At 37.8% G+C, this 17,122-nt stretch overlaps 1 protein-coding gene across 3 annotated transcripts in view; it reads left to right on the forward strand.

Annotated features, from left to right (window-relative positions):
* The first annotated feature begins 477 nt into the window (after window positions 1-477).
* Window positions 478-17,122, forward strand: part of ATAD2 (ATPase family AAA domain containing 2) — a 94,342-nt gene continuing 77,697 nt past the window's right edge. For all 3 annotated transcript variants that reach the window (XM_027854016.1, XM_027854015.1, XM_027854014.1), the window contains exons 1-6: window positions 478-762; window positions 9,915-10,060; window positions 12,121-12,173; window positions 12,819-12,984; window positions 13,925-14,027; window positions 14,812-14,899. In XM_027854016.1, the coding sequence (XP_027709817.1) occupies window positions 544-762; window positions 9,915-10,060; window positions 12,121-12,173; window positions 12,819-12,984; window positions 13,925-14,027; window positions 14,812-14,899 (775 nt within the window). In that variant the 5' untranslated portion in view covers window positions 478-543. The remainder of the gene's footprint in view (window positions 763-9,914; window positions 10,061-12,120; window positions 12,174-12,818; window positions 12,985-13,924; window positions 14,028-14,811; window positions 14,900-17,122) is intronic.

Genomic DNA, 17,122 nt, shown 5'->3' on the forward strand with positions numbered 1-17,122 from the left:
AGGGTGTTTTATTTGGCTGATCTCTTGCCACAGCAGCTAGACAACAGCACACCAAAGTCTTTGATTAAACTGTGAAAATAGTTTGCATTTTGTATTTGAATTTTTGGCGGGAAACAGGAAGCATGATGAACTAAGACCCGACTGCCAATCACAAAGCGAGCCAGCCTCCCTTCCCCCGACTTCCACGCGCCAAAATTCCAAACAGGCCGCTTCACTTCTGTTCCCGCTCCCTCCGCCGCCACCGAGGGGCCGGGACTACAGAGAACGGAAAGAAGAAGTTCCTTCGGAGCCTGGCCAGTCCCTTCAAGTCGCGGGGCTTCTCGTCCTCCGCCTCCAACTCTCGGACCGGAGGCCGAGAGCAGGGCCGCCCCGGCCCGCAGCGCCGAGGTGAGGGGCGGGGTCTGTCGCGCAGGGATCCGGGGCGGGCCCCGCGTCGGCGGCGGGGAGCTTGTGGCGCCAGAATTCGTAGCGCGGAAGAACCGAGCGCTGCTGCCGCCTTCTCCCAGGCCGCTCTCGACCCTCGCCCGCCCGGAGGGAAAGAAGATGGTGATCCTGCGTAGCAGCTCCGAGCTGCACGGCCGCTCCCCGGCCTCGGCCGCTGCGCGGAGTTCTGCGGCGGCCGCGGGCGGCGGCAACTTTTCGGACCCCCTGGACTCGAGTTCCGAGTTCCTCACCTTGGAGCCCCTTGGCAGCCGGAGGCGGCAGCTGCGGTACAGCAGCGCCATGGGCAAGGCGGCGGCTGCCGCCTCTCCCGCCTGCGTGGTGAGTGCGGCGCCGGCGCCTCCGGCCCAGGAGGGAGGGGGACAGGCCGGCGGCCAGGCACACGCGCCGCTCCGGGCGGCGGGGCCGGGGCCATGCCGCCGTCTGTCGCGGGGCGCGGTGGCCGTTGGGGTTGAGGGGAAGCGGGGCAGGGGGGGCCTGGGCGGGGCAGGGGTGGGGTCCGGGCGCGGCCCCCCAGGAAAGGGGGTCTCCGCGCTGGAGGAGGAGGCTGGGGGCGCCTCGGAGCCGCGGGGGGAGGAGGAAGAGGAGGTGAGTGCCAGGCGGGCTCTCGATTGGAGCCCCGAGGGGCGGGAGCCGGGGCTGGGCCAGACCGAGGGGCGGGGCGGGGCCGGGACGTGTCCGGAGCGGGGCTGAGGCCTGCGATCTGGCCCTCGGCCCCGCCGCCCCACTCCCCTCGCTTCTTCTCTTAACACACCCCTGAGTCTCGCGCAGCTGGCGGCGGCGCCCCTCGCTTGGGCCCCTTTGGGGGAGCCCTGGCCAGCCAGTGTCTCGGGCATTGGGAGAGGGCGCGAGCAGCTTGCCATGTGTCAAAACCCTCCTCCCCTCTCTCCGTGGGCCTCGGGGGCTCTAAAGGCGGAAACGACCTTAGACGGACAAGTCTGGAGGACCTGGGTTTTCCATCCGCCACCGACACTTTATAACTGTGGGACTATGTGCAAAACTCACTTCAACTAAGCTGAGCCTTAGTCTCTCCATCTGTAAAATGGGGAAGATGATTCCCGTAGCCCCAGCCTCCAAGGACTGCAGTAAAGCTCAAAAGCAAGAACGTGTGTAAAGCCTTTTGCGAACTTTAGAGGAAAGTACAAATGCCAGTCATGGGGAGCAGTTCTGGATTTGGTGGCAGCTGGGTCTCGGCAACTTTACTCCTCGTTTGAGGATGGGCAGATATCACTTACTCTCCCTGGCCTCCAGGAAAGAAAAAAGAGAAGAAATTAGGAAGAACCAGTAGAATGTGGTGTCTATAAAGCCCAGGGAGGAGAGGGTATAAAAAATAAAAAGGCCTTTGGATTTGATAGTAACTTTAAGTATAGGAATGGATCAAAAGAATGGGGCTTTGAGGAAGTTTAGACATTAAGTATAGATCACGTTTTCAGAAGTTTAATAGCAAAGGTAAAGAACAAAAACAAAGTCAAGAAATGATCCTTTAGGTCCTGAGAGATCAGAGGTTCTGTTATAGGCTGTGATAGCAAGCAAAGAGAATAAGGGCCAGACAGCAAGACTCAAGTGTGAAAGAGAGGTGATTGCCATAGTAATGTATTTGGTAAATTAGGGTACAGTAGAAGGATTAGCCTTAGGAAAGTACACATCCTATTTTTCTCCCAGGTTGGAGAAATGATTGGTGATCATGTTATTCTTTGAGAACAATTGAAAAAGCTGTTGTAGGATGGTGTTGATCTTAGTGAAATCAGACGTGTCATCTACACTTAAGTGTGGGGAGGTCAGAATAATATAGTTTCTAAATCACCAGTAGATTGGAGCCTCTCTTGCTAAAGTAGAGCATGGATCAAAAAGTATTTGAGTGCCAGGCACTATGGTAGACACTGGAGATATTAATAGAAAGAATGAAACAATCCCTACTTGTGACAAGTTTATATTCTAATGTGGTGGACCAAAAGATTTGTACAGCATAAATATGAAGTTAAATGCAAATATACAAGGTTTTTGGTGAGGGGGATGATACAGCAGGGGAATCTGGAAAGTCTTCATAAAGAAGACAGTGCTTGATCAGAATCTCAATGGAACAGAGGAACTCCATGAGGTAGAGATAAACGAGTGCATTCTAGTCAGGTGGTACAACTATCGAAAGGCAAAGAGAGGAGACATGGAGTGTTCTGTATAAAGAGGAGAGAGAAGACTTAATTTGGCTGAATTACAGAGTGTGAGAGGGTAAGTAAAGATCAGTGAGACTAGAAATATATAGATTGGGGCCAGGTGGTTTAGGGCTTTAAAAGCTAAATAGGAAAATTTATATTTTTACTAGAGGCAATAGGGGGTCCGGTGGAATTAATCTGAGTAGGAGTCAAATAGATTTGCATTTAAAGAAAATTATTTTAGTAGCCAGATGTAGGATGGACTGGAGTGGCAAGATTTGAGTCTTGGAGGCTGCTCTAATCTAGTTAAGAAGTGATGAGGACCTGAAATAATGGAGAGAAGAGGCTAGATGTAAAAAGTGGGAACCGCAGAATAAGACAAGTAATTGAATATGTGGGATGTAGGAGAGTAAAGAGTCAAGGATAATAACAAGGTTATATATCAAGGTGATAAAATATGGTGATGCCTTTGATAATAATAGGAAAGTTTGAAATTCAAGCAGAGGTTTTAGGCAGAAAATTAAGTTTAGTTAGACATCAAGGCAAAGGTGATTTTTGCATTGTCCCCAAGTCAAAGACTGCAGAGATGCAGAAGGATGAGAATTGAAAAAAGGCCATTAGATTCAATAATTGGTAACTGGAGAGAACAGTTTCAGGTGAGTGAAGTCAGAAACTAGATTGCAAAAGGTGAAGAGGCAGAGAAGGGGAAGTGAAGGTAGAGTATAGGCAAACTTTTCAAGAAGTTTGGCTGAGAAAGTGAGGAGAAACATAGTGTTAGTTCAAGGATGTTGGTGTGATATCTAGTGCAGGGGTGGGGAACCTGCAGCCTCAAGTGCCTTTTGACTGAATCCAAACTTCACAGAACAAATCCCTTTAATAAAGAATTTGTTCTGTAAAACTTGGACTTCTGTCAAAAGGCCACATTTGAGGACCTAGAAGGCCACATGTAGCCTTGAGGCTGCAGGTTCCCCACATCTGATCTAGTGAAAGCTTTTCCCTCCCAGGATGAAGGAGACCAGTATATTTAAAGGCAGTGGGGAAAACAAGTTGAAAAAAGTTGGTTCAAGGAGAGGGGGAGGTTGGGTAACTTCTTTTTCCTCTACCTTTTGAGAAGTTTTGCAGTGAAGAGAATGGGAGAGAGGAGTAAGCTCAAGGTGAATGATCTCTTTTTTCTCAGTGAAGGGCAGAGTCCTCATCTGAGAGAAGAGGAGGGCTAGAGACATTTGGAGGCTTGAGGAACAGGAAGGTTTGAAATAGCTTCTGTGGGAAGTGAAGTAGAGAATCAATTAGAGAGGAGTAACAGGGATTCTCACAGTAGTAAGGGCCTAAGATCTTATCAGCTGTTTGTTTTTACTTGGCTGCCTGCCCTCAGTTCATTTGGAGCCAACTTCATTAATCAGCTGAGTGGATTACTAAAAGACCATTAATTATCTGTACTGATGCTTCTCTCCTTTAGGTATTGAAAGTTGACTATATACTTGTACTAACAGAAGAAGCAAGGGGGAAATACTCTGGGAGAGGGAATTGAAGAACTCTGGTAATAAAATGTAAAATATCACTTCATTCCTTGAGGGAATTTTTATCGCTATAGTACTCTATTCTGGGCTCTCTTCTCTCTTTTCTTTACACTCTTTCACTTGGTTGATCTCGTCAATTTTATAAGTCAACTTACCTTTTTGTAAATGACTCTCAGACCTTTCTACCCAGCCCTGTTTTCTCTCCTGAGGTCCATTCCCACATTTCTAGCTAGCTGCCTTTTGTACATTTCAAAGAGAAAGTCCTATAGACATCTCAGACTCAACCCACTAAGTGGAACTTGCCTCTCAAAATGTATCCCTCTTCCAAACTTGGATGTTTCTCTCAAAGGCACTGCTATTGTTTCAGTTACCTAGGTCAACAGCATCAGTGGCATTTTTAACTCCTCGCCCCATGTAATCAGTCATTTGCCACATCTTGCTTTTTCAGTTTCCACATCTCTTGCATTTGCCCTCTTACCACACCCCCCCACCTGCTTAGGTCAGGTCCTCATTACTTCTACGTGGACTATTGCATTAGCCTCCTAACTGATGTGCTGCCTCCAATCCATTCTCCACTCAGCTGCCAGAGTGATTTTCCTTCATTCCAGATGTGATCATGCACCTCCTACTCAATTAAAAACTGCTATCGTTTCTAGGTTCTAGTATAAACTCCTTGCTTTTTTTAAAGCTCTTCAGTCTCTCCTCCACTTATCTTATTTTTACACAACCTAGTATATGTTATTCCACTTTCTTCTCTGAGCTGTTTAGACAAACTGGCTTTCTTGTTCCTCACACATGTTTCTCTTCCACCGTTTGTGCTCCTGCGCTGGCCCCATGCCTGTCCCTCAACTTGTGGGATCTCTCATTTCCTTCAAGGCTCAGCTCAAGTACTTGCCTTTATACTTGAAGCATTTCCTGACATCTCCCCCCAACTGCTAGCGTTTTCCCTCCTTAAACTATTTTATCTTTTGTGTTTATACTGTATAATCCTAGGTATGTTTGTGACATCTGTCCCCCCACATTAACTTCTGGCCTTCACTTTCCTCTTCTGAAAGAAATTGGACCAGGTGACCTCTAAGGCCCCTTCCTGCCCTAAATCTGTTGAGCTGTAATCAATCCCTTCCATTACTCCCTTTCACTTAAATCCTTCCTTACTCTAACTGATGCGCTCATACCAAAGTGGTATTCCTAAAGCATAGTTCTCTGTCACTGTCCTGCTTAATAAACTTCCATGTCTCTCATTTATCAGTAGGATCAAATAAAAGCTCTGGCATTTAAAGCCCTTCACTACTTGCTCCAGCTTAATTTTGTAATCCACGCATTACTTCCATCGAGGCACTGTTGTGGCCTCAGGCAAATGGGCCTTCTTTCTGTTCCTTGTACAGAACATACCATTTCCTGCCTTGCTGCTTCTGCACAGGCTGATCACCTCATCTTTACCTCTTAATCAAATTCTTTGTTTCCTTCAAAGCTCAACTCAAAGATTACCTCCTATATGAATCTTTGCTTGAAGCCCCAGTTTCCTCCTCCTCCAAATTACTTTGTATTTATTTTATATAATTTATATGTTTAGCATATTTAAATACATATTATCACTCCACAAAGGTGGAGTGGGGGAGACAACTTTTGTTTCTGTATTCCTGCTCCTGGGACTGTGCCTGTGAAATAATGAGTGTTAACAAAATTTTCTTGACTGATATGAGTTTACAGATAGCTCTGTATTCAATTCCTTAAAGTAGAATTACCCCAACAATTTAAACTTTTCTTTTTTTTCCTTAGTTTTTGGCAAGGGGTCTACCATTACTTTATATAGATATGACAGGCATGAAAGTAACCTACTGCAGTGAATTGCATGTTGTCAGTTTTAAATAGTTGAACAAATTCGTTTTAAAACTAAACTTGAAAGTATTCAGTAAAGGGTGATTTCCACAGTAGGAGCTTGGAAATTTATATAATACCAACATTAGGCAGAATGCTAATGGTGCTTAGATAAAAGCAGTGATTCTTAACCCAGGGTCTACAAACTTCGTTTTTTAATATTTTGATAACTGCATTTCAATATAATTGGGTTCCCTTGTAATCCCATGTGTTTTATGCATTTGAAAACATTCAAAGAAGGGTTCCAGAGACTTCACAAAACTGCCAGAAGTCCATGACCCAAAAAAGGTTAAGAACCCATAATCTCAAGTTTTGAATTAGTATAAAAATAAATATGCCTTTTAAAATGAATCACTAGAGCTTCTTCTTAATCCATTAATAGTTAGAAATATCACATTAACTTTGAGTGCAACTACTGGTGCCCTATACTAAATTGAACATAGCAGATAAACTATGTGTGCATAACAATACCAACTCTTCTTGGAAGTGACATTGAGTCTTAACTGATTATTATGGAGTCATCATTAGGATTCCAGTTAAATCTTTGAATTGAGGATTCAGTTACTGAATCAGGATTCTAGTTGACTTCACAAAAAAAGTTTTTGGTTTTAATCAAAGTTGTTAAAGGACCAAGTTTGGTAAATTAGGAGAACAAGATTTAAATATTCATACTATGCAAATTGGGGAAAGAAGTTTTTAAATTTCATTTCTTGACTGAGCCATTTTACTATTACCTGCTTATTAAACTAAATAGTGTCACAGATAAGGTGGTATTTTCATCACATAAAATTTGCAAAGTATGTATAATGTCACACTTTTTCAGAGTTTCTGTTCATATTTTTTATCCTTGTTTAAGAAAGAGTTATAATAATAAAATAATGGTCTCTTCTCCAGATTCAGCACTGGCACCTTCATATTTTTAAATATATTTTTCCATTGTTCCTTACCTCCTAAAAGCATTGTACAGTGAGAAAGAATGATGGACCTGAGGTATAAATACTCCTTGTCACTACTTGTCTATGTGACCTTGGGCAGTTCACTTAGCCTAAACATCCCTAGGCCTCAGTTTTTTATCTGTAAAATGAAAGGACTGAACTAGATGGCTTTTAATGTCTCATCTATGATCTTATGACAGATGGTGTGAGAGGTATAAAACAGTTAACCCTGGAGTTGGTCCAACCAGAATCAAGTCTTATCTCTGCCTTGGTAGAAGACATTTTTCACCTCATAGGTCCAAAATAAAATAATCCAATAAAAATTAGTAATAACAATGGCTAATAATTGTATATAGAGAGATTGCAAGGCACTTTACACATTATCTAATTTGATTCTCACAATAGCCTTGTAAGGTTAAGTGTTATCCCCATTTTAGAGATGAGGAAACTGAAACTGAGAGAGGTAAGTACTGTGTTAAAGGGGAAATGGGTAGGTAACGTGCACTCTTGATAGTGCTTACTATGTGCCAGAACCTGTGCTAAGCACTTTACAAATTTTCGTTTAATTCCTACAATGATCCTGAGAGGGAGGTGCTATTATTATCCCCATTTCACAATTGAGGAAACTGAGGCAAATAGATGTTTTGATGTGTGCCCAGGGTCACACAGCTAGTAAGTGTAGGAACTCAGTTTTTCCTAATTCTAGGCCCAGCACTTTATCCACTACACTACCAGCTGCTTCTAATATATAATTAAGACAAATTAAGAAGAGACCATGTAGTAGAAAAAGACCACTGGAGTTGGAATAAGGAGAAACCTGAGTTTGATAGCTATGTAACCCTGGGTAAGTCACTTTACCCCTGAGCCTCATTTGCCTAATAAGCAAAATAGAGATAATAATGTCTTTAATATGTACTTAAAAAGATTGTTGTGAGGGTCAAATGTGATGAGATAATGGGAGCTTCTGTTTTGTAGATGGGCCTTAAAGCATCATAATAAACGTTAGCTATTCTGATTACTTGTCCCCCTAGGGGAAGTCACGATATTTGTGATTCAACTGAAGACTGTGAAAAACCAGTTTCCTCCCTAAAGGGAAAAGCCTCAGGTGATTGACTCTAACTTCCAGAGAGCATTTATGCCTTTAATTTCCTGTGTTTAAGATTTGGAATGGATAATGTTTCCAGACACTTAATATTTTTATTATAGGAGGATACCATCCTTTCCCATCAAGAAGTTTGTTTATACCATTGGTTAAATCATAGAATCATAGAAGTGTTTTTGAGGGAGGGTTTTTTGTTTGTTTTTTTGTTTGTGGGGGAAAATGACCCTACCTTTGTACCAGTTTGATGATTAAACTAATGGTATCCATGTATTTCCTACATGATTAAAAATCCATGTACATAAGGTTATATGGAAAAAAATCTCTTGGCCATTTAAAAATACATATTTCTTTACCATTATATAAAGGCAATCTCTAAGCTTCCACTCCCAAGTCAAACAATTTGATCAACTTACCTTGCAAAAATAATTATAAGCATAGTGCTAAGCTTTGATCAGGTCAGTGGCGGTACTGACCTTTAATAGACTGTAAAATTATTGAGCTATGGGATCTTTTCATTCAGGACCTATCTCAGTCTCTTTTGTGGTTTTCAGCTTTGATTTCGGCAGTTTTGAGAATATATTTTAATAGATCCACTTGGCACCAAACATCATCTAGACTTTGGTCACATAACCAGAAATTTCAGATGACTTCAGGCCCTACTGGCTTACCAGTTTTTGTGTGTTAACTAATGAGGTAAAAAAAATTGTTTTAAAAATATCAGAACACATCTTAGGGTCAATGAATGCTATATCAGGCCACATGTTAGACTGTTTGTTATACTGTGAAAGAAGATTAGATATGGGATATAAATTTTTTAAAATGCATTGTTGGAAGATATTTCATTGTGTAACCTATTACAAAGTTACTATTCAGAAGTGAATAAAAATTTCTTTAAACTTGGTAAAACTGAACCCTAAATTTGGAAGTTATTCTATTATTGTACTTTGTTTGATTTAGTCATAACATGCAAAATTTACCAGAATTTTGTAAGAAAATCCAGGTGTAATCAGTTATTTAGACCAAGTGGCCTACCTCTTGGATGTCCCTATCAACTCTGAAATGTTATGATCCTGTTTGGGTGTTTACAGGCAGTATGCCATTCTAACTTTAAAAGGACACACAGTGTGACTTCTTTAATCCCTCTTCCACAAAGGAAGGTCCTGACACATCTTTGTAAAGTATGCCACCTAGCTGTGTGACTCTGGGCAAGTCACTTAGCCCCAATTGCCTCACTAAAAAATAAATAAAGTATGCCAGCTGATCTCCTGGGAAGAGAGAGAACCAAGTAAGGCCCTGTTGCATAAGCTAGGTGCCCCACAAAATAATTTGTATAAACAGGTTTGGGTAAATGAAATTGTTCATTAATGAAGTTTTTTGTTTTTTTTTTAAACTGAGTGTCCAGGTGGAACATGAATGCATTTAGCCTAATTGAAATCAACTGTTAAAATTCCTGGGTTAGAATTCAGTGGGTGGGCAGTTGCATAAGCTCCTTGATGTGGCTCTGGGGATATAGTAAGAATATTGCTTTTTAGCACATAGTTGAACTTCACAATATTTTAGGGTTGCTTAATAAAAGCTGACAGTGTTTTTTAAAAACCATTTCAGCTTTCAGTGATTTTTGGTGGCCGCGCTAAATTCAGTACTTAATTATAAACTATTTTAATATTTCTGAGGGACAACCTCTAAGACTTTTTTTGTCATGAAACAGTGGTATTTAGTTAAAGTAATTGTGTTATATTGTTTCTTGAGGCATAAATACAATGATATTGTTTCATTGAAAGTGACAACTTAATATGTGAGTTTGTTTTTTTTTTAAACAATTTAAGTGAATTTAACCAGTTTGGATTTATTCCAGAAGAACTTAAAGACTTTTCATAATTTTTCTTAAAAGACTCGTTCTTCAGTTAAGGAAGTTGAAAGTTTCAGTACACATGCATTAAGATCATTGAGGAAAACTGAACAGCATTCTTCAGACTCTAGTTTTGACAAGAATATGGAAATATCAAGTGATACAACTAATGGAAGACATTTTACAAGGTACACTCCAAAGATGATTAATTAAAAGCTAATTTAAAATGATGAACTTCTGATATATTCTCAAATGCTTGCATTATTAAGACACCAGTATTTGGAAAGCTACCATAATGGAATTGTGAACTTCATTGAATGAAAAAATGTTTATCTTTTATGTTTTTCTTTTGGTAGTGATACGTATGTGTAAATGACAAGACTGATATGTAATGTATTCTTTCCTATTATCCCCATCTAAAGATGAATTGTTTTTTCTCCAAAGTGGGAATGTAAGGGAGTAGCTATAGCATTTCTGTTTTTGGAGGTGATTATAGTTTTTACTTATTCTTTGCCTCTATGATCACACTTATTCAAAGTCTTTATTCCAAGTTAGTTTGTGTTCAGGAATTTCTCATTATACATACTGTATCATTACTAATAATATCTTAGTATGTTAATGTGTTTTTTTTTTCCCCTAGCCTGCTTTAGGGTATCTCTTTCAGCTTGTCATATGACAGTGTTTGGCACATAGGCTCTTAATAAATGTTTATTGCTTGAAGTTTTATCTTCTCCCGTTAGAATGTAAGCTCCTTGAGGTTGGTGTCTTGCTTATATTTTGTATCCTCGGCACAAAAAAATGTAATAACTCAAAAATGGACTTGGGCCGTCTTCTGTTTGACCCACTTTGTTTCAGGTTTACTTTGCTGCCACAAAAAAAAATTGTTTTGAATGTTCTGAGATAGTTCTGTCTATCTTTATGACATTCAGGAAGTCTTTTACTTCCTGGCTTAGTTTTTTTTTCTACCTTAACTCCTGTCTAAGAATCTTACTAGGAACTTTACCATATATAGTGATGTTCCCTTAAGTACCCTAATTTCCAATTTCCCTAATCTACTTAAATCCACAGCCTGATACTCCAGGTCACACCTACTAACATTGGGTCACACACACCTCCCCCCCAGCCCAAAAATAATCTTTTATCCTGTGCTGCCTTTTCCCTCTGTGCTGTCATTTGATGATCTCATCAGTTTCATTGGTTCAATTATCCTGATGCAGATAATTCCCATATTTATATATTGAACCCTAGTGTCTCAACTGAGCTTTATTCCCTCATCACCAACAGCCTTTGGAACATCTTTAATTGGATGTCCCATAAGCATCTCAAACTCAAACGTATCTAAAACAGAACATCCCCCACTCCAGCCCATTCCCTACATCAAGGGCACAACCTTCCTTCTAATCACCCAAATTTGCAGTCCTTAGATACTCAGTTATCCAGCAGATCCAATCTGTTAGTATATCTTCTCAACATTCCTTGCATATGTCCCCTTCCCTATATCCTGGTAGGAAGGAAAGAAGCAAGCAATCATTAAGTCCCTACTGTGCGCTAGGCACTGTGCTATGCACTTTACAAATATCTCATTTGATATTTATAGCAACTGTGGGAGGTGGGTATTATTATTATCCATCTTTTACATTTGAGAAAACAGAGGCAATAATGATTTGCCCAAAGATAGTGTCTAAAGAGAAAGTGTCTAAAACTGAAATTTAATTCAGGTCTTCTGACTTGGGGCACGGACATTCAAGTACTTTTTTGGTTGCCCCATGCTGCTAGTGCTGCCTTCCTTCTGAGATTACCTTTCATTTACACTCTATGTACATAGCTATCCAAATATTGTCTCCATTATTGGAATGTGAGCTTCTTAATAGTAGGTACTGACTTCTTGTCTTGGGATTTTTTTTTTATTGTTTTGTTTTGTTTTTGTATCCCTAGCATTTAGCACAGTACCTGGCACATAATAAATACTTAATAAATGCTTTTTTGATTAACTGACTGATTTTTCTCAAGATTTAAGCTCAATAGAGCATTGGATCAAAAGGTATTAATAGATTTTGGTGATTACCCTCCCTGTGGCCCCCCCTCATAACACATAATTCACCTTAGTCTTTCATATAGTAGCACTAATGCTTAATACTAATCCTTAGTAACTTTGGAAGTTGGATATGGAAGTAAAATGGAAGTTTTTAATTGGTATTAAATTTTTATACATAGTTATTTTGTATTCTAATACGTTTTTCTCACATAGGCAGTTGGCCAGACAGCAGGCTGATAATAAAAAAAATGAAGATTGCAAAGAAGGTAATATTAAAGAGGAAGCATGTTTCCTGAAATTAGTGTTAAATGTGTGTAATTTTGCATACTTTTATTTGGAATTTGCCTGTACTACTATATTCAGTAATAAGCATGGCAGTGTTAGCATATTTAATATTGAATGTACAATATTTTTCTACTTGGAAGCAGCCTATTAACGTTATATGATATATAATTCTTTTGTTAGTACAGGTATGTATGAATTGATGATATTGAAAAGTTTTTTTTTTTTTTTAATTTTTTGTGCTTGCCTGAGACTGTGCTAAATTTACTTGAAGTGTATTAACAGCTATTAAAACCTATATACTGTGTCATTTTGAGAGTCAAAGACTGAATAGGCTAGGTAATTACTTTTATAATTGGCTAAAAAATTATTATAAAATTTATCATTAGGAATTCTTTTTTCTAGTATACATTTAATGAGATACTGTAATTTTAATATTCTAAAATACAACTTTTAAAGTTGTACGTTCATTTCAGGACAGTAACTGTTCTCACTGTTCCATGTATGCATAAAAAGTTTTTAAGTTTCTCCAAAACAGAAAAGCTAGGGCAGAATTTTTTGCATTTAATATTATATATACAGATATGTACATATTTTATGTACCCATATCATATGCATGTATTTTATAGACAAAGTGATTCCAGTTACTCGGTCATTGAGGACTAGAAATGCTGTTCAGACTACAGAGCATCTTCATGAAGAGAATGGTGATGTAGAAGTTCGCCGAAGTTGTAGGATCAGAAGTCGTTACAGCACTGTGAATCAGTCTGTACTGTTTGACAAACTTATAACAAAGTAAGTAAATATGAAAGAGCTGAAAGTTTCATATTAATTTACCTAGAACAGTAATTTATTTGTTCTTTTCAGACTAAGAAAGGAAGTAAACCATAAGAGTTTGAATTATTACTATATACATCCTGTGAAACTTGGTTTCATAATAGTATATTACATTTAACAATTAGAGTATTTTATCTCTTAGCTTATCCCAACTCATGAATTTATATTAGCTTGAGGTTCTGAAACACTCTCAGTAAATCAGTAGACAATAATTAAATAAGTTCTTAGTTAAAATACACTTTGGTTTTATCTGAAACTTGTGTGATAGCATCACCTGATACATGCTTACTTTACTGCTATGAATCTTGTGGGCATTTTGTAAATATCTGACAGAGGAGGGTGAAAGGTTTGCCTTTTTTCTTTAAAGCATAATATGAGAAGATAACATTTTTAGTTACTTCAATATCTCACAATGGTGTTCTTAAATGCTTTTTCACATATACTTGAAATTTTTTTTTTCCCTCCTTTTCACCTCCCCTTTCCCATGCCCTGGAAAAAAATGAAAAACAAAACCTTTGTAACAAATAGGCAATCAAGCAAAACAAATTCCTACATTGACCATATCTAAAAAATACCTCATTTTTCACCTTGAGTCGATCACTTTTCTGTCAGGAGAGTGACTAGCACGTTGTATCAGTGTCTTCTGGAAGAATGGTTGGTCATTGTATTGATCATAGTTCTTAAATGTTTTAGAGATGTTTTTCTTTACAATATTGTTAAATTGTTCTCTGCAGTTAATTTTTTTCATATTTGTCTTTCCAAATTTCTCTGAAATTGTTACTTTTTTCATTTCCTATGGCATAGTAATGTTCCATTACGTTCACACGTACTTTGCAATTGCTTTAGTAATTGTGCCAGCCTATTTTTATATGAAGTGTAATTTTTTTTTAAATATTAGCACTGCTGAAGCTGTATTACAGAAAATGGATGATATGAAAAAGATGCGCAGACGTCGAATGATTGACTTGGAAGACTTGGGAGTATTTAATGATGCTGAAGAAGTAATTCATGTTTACATTCTCCTTTTATGTAGATTTAGAAATACCCAGTTTATTTTTCTGCATCATAAACCTTTTTTTTTTTTTGATAAATTATTCATATCCCTGCTAAATGTCCATCACTTAAGATTCTTGACTTAATAATTCATCATTTTCCTGTGAGGAAAGTGTCAAGAATTCTTTATTTATTGCAGAAAATACTTGAGGTACAGGTTTAACTAAAATCAGTCTTTAATGGACTGGGTTTGTCCGTATTCTTATCCATTCACTAGCTATGTGATCGTTTGTAGGTCAGTTAGCTTCTTTCAACCTCAGTTTTCTAAAATAACTATAATGATGCCTCCTATACCTATTTTATCCTGTTATTGTTAGGAACAAATGAGGCAATGCATGTGAAAATGCTTTGTGAACCCATAATTGCAAGGTATGATTTTACTTAAGGAAAAGTTGAGTTTGGGGAACTAGCAGCTATTGCGATAGCATCAATGATTATATTTTGTAATACAAACTCAAGATGTCACAGCGCTCTAAAATGGCTTTTTGGTGAAGTGTTTTTCAGTAACAAAGCTCTCATTTTACAAAAATGGAATGCAAAAATGACATGCAAAAATGACACCAGCTAAAAATGAGAGAGTTTGTGTATGATTTAAAATTTGTGAAAAGTTTTAAAATATTTCTTGCTACCACTCCCTTCTTCTAAGTAAGGTTCGGTTTTATAGGATCCTACTGTGTTCAGCTCATATAAATACACAGAAAGTGTTAATAGTTTTCATTTAAATAATTTCAGGAAAATCTTGACATGTACTCTAGAGGAAAACAAAAAAATGTTCAAAGAACTGATGAAGAAACCACTGATAATCAAGACGGCAGTGTAGGTGAGTACTCCTGGTTTTGAGCTCTTTTAATAGCCTACTGAAATATCTTTGTTCCATAGGAAGCTACCTTTTCGTGGAGAAACTATATCACTTGTAACCCTTGGAGATAAGCAAAACAATAACTTTTCATCGTAATACAAACCAAACAGCTCTATAGGAATGCCACTTAGTTGCTTAAGAAAATGCTCTGATATCAAACATACTCACGACACAGATTACTTCATTCCATCACTTAAATAATAGGATGGTTAAAAAAAATTCTCAAGCTAAATAAGCTGATTTTGCCTTCCTCTGTCCTCAGCAAGGAATTAATATATAGTATTATAGCCTTTTAGGTTTTAGTAAAATAATGTTGATAATTTGAATTTTTGAGATTTAAAGAAACTTTCATAAGTGGATAGAATAAGATAGAACATTCATTCTTGATTATCTTACTATCTCAATCTTTTTATATTATTGAGTAGTCTAATTTTATGCTTATTTAAGTGGTTAATTTTAAAGTAAGGCAGAAAAAAAAAGTAAGGTTGCTTTTAGATAGGCAAATGGTTTGATTCACATGCAAAATGTAGTACCATTCTAAAATAATACTATCCTAATGCTGTAAGAGCAAGATTGGTGAAAAAAAGAAACTATGCTCGGCAGTTACCGAAACAGTTGATAATGGGCAGAAGTAATTGTGTCCGTAGGCTCTAAAAATGGTGAACCTTAAAATTAAATGTTTAACTCAACTTACAGCTTTTTATTTAAAATTTAGACACATAGTAACTACTTTAAAGAATCCAATAAAATAAGTCTAATGTATGGGTCAAAGAAATGCAATAAGCTGAATACTATTTTAATAATATTTTTAAAAAGTGACTATATCATAGGTGTACTATTAGTTTTGATAATAATACATATGTGCTCTTATAATGGTAAATTTTTTACATTTCTCTTTTAGTGTACTTCTTTTGGTTGCATTTAGAATGTGAGTCATTCTGAGAATTTACAGTGTAAAATAGTCATTCTAGATTATGAAAATATGACTTAGGAGTAGTTGGGAAATTGCTGTATTTTCCTCATTCTGCCCTCATGCTCAATCCCTTTTTTAAAAATAATTTTTTATTCCTTTTTTGTGTGTACTTTGCCCAAATTTCCTCCTGTATCTGTGTTCTTCCCTTCTCAAGGACAGCCATCCCATATAACAAAGAATATTTTTGAAAAGAGAAAGAGGGGGGGAAACAGCAAAATATCAGTATCAAAAAAAAAATCTGAAAATGAATATTTCACAATTCTCAGCTTCCCACCTCTGCAGAGGAATAAGGGGAGGTATTTTCTTATCTCTTACCTGCAGTCATGCTTATTCTTTGTGATTTTGCAACATTTCATTTTTGGTTGTTTTGTAACTACTTCTTTCCATGAACATTGTTGTAATTCTCTTTTTTTGGCTCAGCTTATCTCATTCTGCGTCAGTTCATGTAGATCATTAGATGCTTTTCTGTATTCATCATTTTTATCTTTTCTTATAACACAATAATACTGACATTTATGTACTGCAAGTTGTTTAACTATTCCCCAATCTATGGTCGTTTTCTTTGTTTCTGGTGCTACCACAAAAAATGTTGCTATAAATATTTTATTGTATATGGAGACTTTCTTTTAATGACCTTCTTGGGGTATCTGCCTGTTAGTCAAGCTTCGGGTCAAAGAGTATGGACATTTTAGTCACTTATTGTAGAATTTTAAATTGCTTTTCAAAATTGTGTACTAATTCATAGCTCTACCAGTAAGGTACCAGTGCATCCATCTTTCCTCATCCCTCTCCAATATTGACTATTCCCATCTTTTGTCATCTTTGCCAATTTGCTGAGACTGTAAGGTAAAACCTCATGGAATTATTTGATTTGCATATTTTTAGTTCGTTGCTGTTTATTCTAGGCTAGAATATATAGTATTGTGTCAAAGTAATGAAGAACTTCACACTAAGTATAGATAACTTCTTTTTTGCTAAATCTATTGAATCTCTGATTTGTACTTTCTGGGAGTATTTATTTAAAAGAACTTTATTGGTGGCTGGGCCTCAGTATGGGGGAAGACAAATTATTTTAGTTTGTAAACATCCATAACTGGTCAGACTTCCTTCCAGCTATATACAAAATTAAATAATTACTTCTTTTAATGGAGAATTGACTTGTATATTGTCATAACTTCTGCAAGACTGATTTTCAGAGTTAACGGTAAAGT

Source organism: Vombatus ursinus, unplaced genomic scaffold, assembly GCF_900497805.2.
Source record: "Vombatus ursinus unplaced genomic scaffold, bare-nosed wombat genome assembly UNPS02010284.1, whole genome shotgun sequence".
In the NCBI taxonomy this organism is placed as follows: Eukaryota; Metazoa; Chordata; class Mammalia; order Diprotodontia; family Vombatidae; genus Vombatus; species Vombatus ursinus.